Raw genomic sequence first — 6,046 nt, forward strand, 5'->3', positions numbered from 1 at the left:
GCTTCAGCTTTTTTCTGCTAATTTCAGCTGCTGCTTTGCTTCAGCTTCTTTTTGCTAATTCCAGTTGCTGCTTTTCTACAGCTTCTTTTTGCTAATTTCAGTTGCTGCTTTGCTTCAGCTTTTTTCTGCTAATTTAAGCAGCTGCTTTGTATCAGCTTCTTTCTGCTAATTTCAGCTGCTTCTTTGCTTCAGCTTCTTTTTGCTAATTCCAGCTGCTGCTTTGCTTCAGCTTCTTTCTGCTAATTTCAGCTGCTGCTTTGCTTCAGCTTCTTTTTGCTAATTCCAGCTGCTGCTTTGCTTCAGCTTCTTTCTGCTAATTTCAGCAGCTGCTTTGCTTCAGCTACTTTCTGCTAATTTCAGCTGCTGCTTTGCTTCAGCTTCTTTTTGCTAAATCCAGCTGCTGCTTTGCTTCAGCTTTTTTCTGCTAATTTCAGCTGCTGCTTAGCTTCAGCTTTTTTCTGCTAATTTCAGCTGCTGCTTTGCTTCAGCTTTTTTCTGCTTATTTAAGCAGCTGCTTTGCTTCAGCTTCTTTCTGCTAATTTCAACTACCAGTAGTTTGTGTTTTTTAGCTTATTTCTGGTAAATTTAGCTTCTCAGCTACTTTTTTTATTCGTATTGTTAGGTATTTTTATGTTCATTTTAGCCCTTTTCTGCATTTTAATTTATTTATTGCTAATTTCCACCTTTTGTGATGTGATTCTTTCTGATTATTTCAACTTTTCATGAACTTTGAAGTTAAAGATCTTCATTTGGACATCCATGAAAACATTTTACAATTAGAAAAATACAAAACCATGACTGTGCTGACACTTAAAACACCTTTTATATGTATGAAAGGCAGCTGTGTCTGAGTGGTTAGAGCAGTCGTCCTCCAATGGGACAGTTGGGGGTTTGATTCCACCAGCAGTCATATGTTGAAGTGTCCCTGGGCAAGACACTGAACCCCTCATTGTCTCTGATGTGTGTCCCATCAGTGTATGAACATGATCTAAAGCTCTGATTAGTCCTCACAGATTCAGATGATGTTTGTAGATGTCTGCTGTATGAATGTGTGTGTTGAAGGTAAACGAGACACAGATTTTGTTGTAAAGAGCTTTGAGTATCTTTATTAGATAGAAATAAGCTATATAGTTCATTTACCATATGCATGTTTAGCACAATTAATGTCACTAACATTAAGAGTAGTTTGAGATGTTTTCTAGATGGTAAATACAGCCAACATCAGCTTAATGTTTCCAACATGGTCCATGACAAACGGAGGCTGAAAGCTCAGGAAATCAACTCCACTGATCAATGCAGCCATTATCCATTCTTTCTGATTTTTGCTTGTTTGAAGTCTCTTTTCTCCCAAAGTAGTTAAAGAAAAACCTTCAGACTACCAGAAAAACAGGATTACTTTAGTTGAAATTACAGTTTCTATGTAGTCGTGTTTAACACCTTTTCAGCTCCCTCTGATTTTATTTTGAAACACCTTACAGAGAGCAGCTACGACTCGACTCAGTAAAAACATGCATGTTGCAGTACAGCTGCACACGCTCTCAGACTGAGATCATTTAAAGGTCTAACATCCTTTAAATCAGCCTTAGTTTAAAACTCAAACCATCTGCGTTGAAAAATCAAAGAGTTGATGACATTTTGGTCAAACCATGAAAATGTTTTGCAGAATTTAACGTGATGTCACTCAAAATATGTGCTGGAAATGACTCAACCATTTTTTGTCTTCCAGCTGCTCCCTTCTTCAGGGGGCACCACAGTGAACTGACACACGAAGACGTGGCAATTATTTTTACACCAGATGTCTCCTGACACACCCACAGACACCGAGCTACCACAGCCCTCTGTGTGGAGCAGAGAGCTGCTGTCTTGGAGGGGCAGATCGTGGGGGTTAAGGGCCTTGCTCAAGGGCCCAGAGTGGGGCAAATGAGGGTGGAGGCAGGTGTGGGTGCTTCACCTTTCCCACCCACATTTTGATGTTGTTGGTCCGGGGAGTTGAACCGGCAACCCTCCGATCACAGGCCCACCTTCTCTAACCTCTGCGCCACCACTCAGCTACTACCACAACTAATTTTATTTGAGCTAAATATCTGTGAAACTGAATGAGTTGAACTCATGCTTGTGACTGTAGAAGCCATCTTGAATTGAATCAAATAATAAACAATAATTATTTATACATTTTAATAACGGTCATGATTTCCCTGCAGGTCTCATTAAATCAGTCCAGTGGTTCATGAGAGGTTTTGCACACACCAAGACAAACACATTAAGGCTCGTCTTTTAGCGGTGACTGATCAAAAGGACAGTTTTGACTACAGGAGCAGCTGATCGCTCGGCGCATCAAACCCGTTTCACAGTTTGGTTTTAACTGTGGGGGGGTCTGAGAGCGGTGGTGCAGTGTTCACACAGCTCTGGGTCTGATGAGCTCGTTTGCCCAAATGCACAGACAGCAAACCAGCAGAACCAGCAGATGATGGAGCCCTGCAGCTTACCTCCCAGCAGCAGGAGAACCATGAGGTCAGAGGCTGTCTTCAGCTGGGCCACGTCCTCCTCCCGCTCTCCGTCCACAGTCTGAGCCACCACCTCCAGCAGACACTCCACCAGGCCTGCCTCCACCAGCTGCAGCTTGATCGTATCTGCCAGGCCAAAGGGACACGGAGGCGTGTCAACAGGACCGTGCAGCTCATAACATGCATCAAACATTACATTAACAGCAGAAGACGTCCTCTGTCACACTTCTGTCTACATCTGCATCATCAACTCGTTATCTGCTTTAATAAAACTCTGTACTGTGGGGTATTTACCAAGACAACAGTCTGAATCCATCCCAGTATTTACATAATAAATGAAATGTGTAACTAGAAGACAAACACCAGAACACTTCCTGTCTGTCCATATGTCTTACAGGGGTGGACACGAGGACATTTCCAGGGTGTCCAGTGGAGGCCTTGGTCACCAGAGATTAGTCTTTGGCCAACCCAAAGATTTGAGGAAACTATACTTTTAAGCTATGTAAAAACTAGAAAACAGTTTTCTGAAATGATCAGGGTGGTCAGTTTACATATATATAAATATATATGGCAGCAGCCATATTGGATTTTGATGTGGCACCCTAATTTTTATAGTGTTTTATCTTACATCTAGATGCAGCCACAGACCAAAATGTAAATCAGTACCTCACGTATCTTTTAAGTTATCATGCTCACAACATGCACGGTTGGATTGACAGATGGAGGTATTTTCAACTCACCATCTTTGCGTTGGGGGACAATAAACCGAATAAACATTAAATGGGTCAAATAAATGGTAATATTTGTACTTAAGAAGAACAACATTACAAATATAACCGTGTTCTCCCTGGAGAACTTGCCATGGCAGGGCGCTCATCTCGTCCATGACTTTTGTTTATTCCGACAGTTTTAGAGAGGGTGGTGGTTTCAGCGTTGGTGCCAGTAGTTGTTGATTGGGTGGGGGTGGGGGTGTTGTGGGCTGTGGGTGAAGGACATTTGAGTAGGCAGGGCGCTTGCTTCTGTTGGAAGGGCGGGGTGGCCCCCTTGGATAACGGTAGGGGAAACTCTGTATATTCTTAGTAAACATTTTGATCTACAGGCTTTGAGAACTGAAGTTACACTAGAGAAAATGTTTGAACAATGACTTTTGAACTACTACACAGACTAAGAATAAAGTTTTTCTTGTTGCAAAAATGGTTAAATCAGGTCAACTGAACAGTTACTTTTTGGAAGAAGCGTTTCGTTTTTCATCTAAAAGACTTCATCAGTGTGAGGCCTGCCACCAAGCTCTGTCTTATAAATATCACCTACTTGATGTGTTTCAAACCAGCCTGCTGTGGAGTTCACAGAAACTGGCTTTACACATGCAAAAAGAGTCCATCCGACCAAAACAATCGATCATCATGCATGACAATCAAATGTTTTGGGCCTGGTGGCCAACTTGCTACTCATGAAAACAGCCTGAGGAGACCTGGCCAAAACAGTTCAGAAAAAGGCTTGAAAGATCAATCATCCAGGTAGGCAAATCACAAAAAAGGGTTAAAGGGTTGAGCACTGTAGGTACCAGTACTGTAGGTATCATTCAGTACTGTAGGTATCAGTACTGTATGTATCCTTCAGTACTGTAGGTATCAGTACAGTAGGTACCAGTATTATTGTAGGTACCAGTACTGTAGGCCTGGGTTGGGAGGCCTCAGACGAAGTACTTCAGATGAAAGAGGAAACGTTTCTCCCAACAAGAAACTGTCCAGATGACCTGATTTAACCTTTTTGTGATTTATCTACCTGGATGATAGAGCTTTAAATTTTTATTTTTTTTATTCTTGTTGGTTAAAATAAATAGTAAATGAGCTGATAAATGTTCCTGCTTCAATCACATACAGTATGAGGGGCTGTGGAAACAAATCTTCCAATCTTCTAAGAGTAAATTATTAAAACTGTAAGACACTTAAAAATATGAAACAGCATTTTTATTAATAAATTATTGCCATCTCACTGATACTGCTCGGACTTTTTCAAAGCGCATTAAGCTGTTGCTCCTTCAGAAAGCTAAAGACCAGTCTGCAGTGTGATAAAGGGACGAAGCAGTGAGTTTTCTCTGGAGGACAGTTAAGTAGGACGTTGTCCTGGAGACTGACTGTGTGGGAGCACTCAGGAAGATGCTCTCTCTGCTAGTCACACAAACACCAGTTGGAAAAAGAGCAGCTGAACAAACAGGAGCTGTCTGTCATGAGGATGCAGACTCACTCAGAGGATCACTCTCTGGACAGAAGGTGCTGAGTGTTTAAAAAAGAAGAGAGAACTGATTTCTCTCACTGGTTTTAAATTAAAAACCCAGGCTGGTTTACTGGCTCAGCTCCAAAGGCTTTGCAAAAAATAAAAATGGTGGCAATTATTCTTACCGTTTTCAGCAAGTGGAGCCAGAACCTCAAAAATCATTTCCTTCTTCTCGTGCTCCGTCTGCTTCTGGAAAAGACGCACCAGCTCCTCTGCGATGTTGGTGGAGGCAAACTGCTCCTTGCTGGACTCTGAGGCACAAGAAGAACCACAGGCAGCAGAAAGGTTGTTTTACAGAAAAGTTCACCAAGACATTCATGACTGCAACAATTGGGATGTCGGAAATTATTACTCAATTTAACAAGCAGTATCTAACAAGGTTAAGTCAGGTCCTCTGGACGGATTCTTCTCTACTGAAATATTTTGTCTTTTATCCAAAAAACTTTGTCAGTCTGAGGAGCGACAACAAACTCAGTCTCAATAGCACCTTCTCATAGTGGATCAACCTGTTTGCTGCCGAGTGCTGACATTCAGAACTAGCTACTTGCATGTAAAACGAGGTCCATCAACTTAATGATATATCACTAGAGCCCTTACTATGTATCATTAGAGCCCTAACAATAGATTGTTGGAGTCTAAACAAAGGATCGTTGGAGCCCTAACAATATGCTGGTGAAGATTCTCAGTCATCCAGGACATGATGAATTCAAAAAGCGTTCAATACAAAAACAACTGGACTTTATTTGTAACAGAAGACGTTTCGCTCCTCATCCGAGGAGCTTTCTCAATTCAAAGAGCAGAGAGTGAGAGATACAGGTTATAAGGCTGAGTGAGATAAGACACACACACACATATAAGACACACACACACACACACACACACACATACTGTATATGTAGATTGGCAGTTCACACCTAAAAAACCCTAAACAGTAGGTCTTTGTTCCTCTAATTCACAGTCGAGGCCCCTCTGTTCCCATCAGGTGTGAAAAACGGCTGGGAATCTGTTTTAAAGTTGCATTATATGTTTTTGAAAGTGGAAATCTGAGGCCTCCTCCTCTGTTAAGAGACGGCTTTTCTCTTTTTACATAAATTACTTCCTTCACCCCCCTCTCAAACCATCTGTGTTCTCGGTCCAAAATGTGCACATTTTGGTCCTCAAAAGAGTGTCCCTTATCTGTGAGATGGAGGTGAACAGCTGAGTCTTGTCCTGTGGAGCTGGCTCTCCTGTGTTGAGACATGCGTCTGTGAAGAGGCTGTTTAGTT

At 41.8% G+C, this 6,046-nt stretch overlaps 1 protein-coding gene across 2 annotated transcripts in view; it reads right to left on the reverse strand.

Moving 5' to 3' along the window:
- Positions 1-6,046, reverse strand: part of rap1gds1 (RAP1, GTP-GDP dissociation stimulator 1) — a gene marked incomplete at its 5' end in the record, with an annotated part of 99,537 nt that overhangs the window by 50,716 nt on the left and 42,775 nt on the right. For both annotated transcript variants that reach the window (XM_037674848.1, XM_037674840.1), the window contains 2 exon segments: positions 2,487-2,630; positions 4,907-5,032. In XM_037674848.1, the coding sequence (XP_037530776.1) occupies positions 2,487-2,630; positions 4,907-5,032 (270 nt within the window).

The sequence above is a fragment of the Nematolebias whitei genome, chromosome 1 (genome assembly GCF_014905685.2).
Source record: "Nematolebias whitei isolate Nwh7 chromosome 1, NemWhi1, whole genome shotgun sequence".
In the NCBI taxonomy this organism is placed as follows: Eukaryota; Metazoa; Chordata; class Actinopteri; order Cyprinodontiformes; family Rivulidae; genus Nematolebias; species Nematolebias whitei.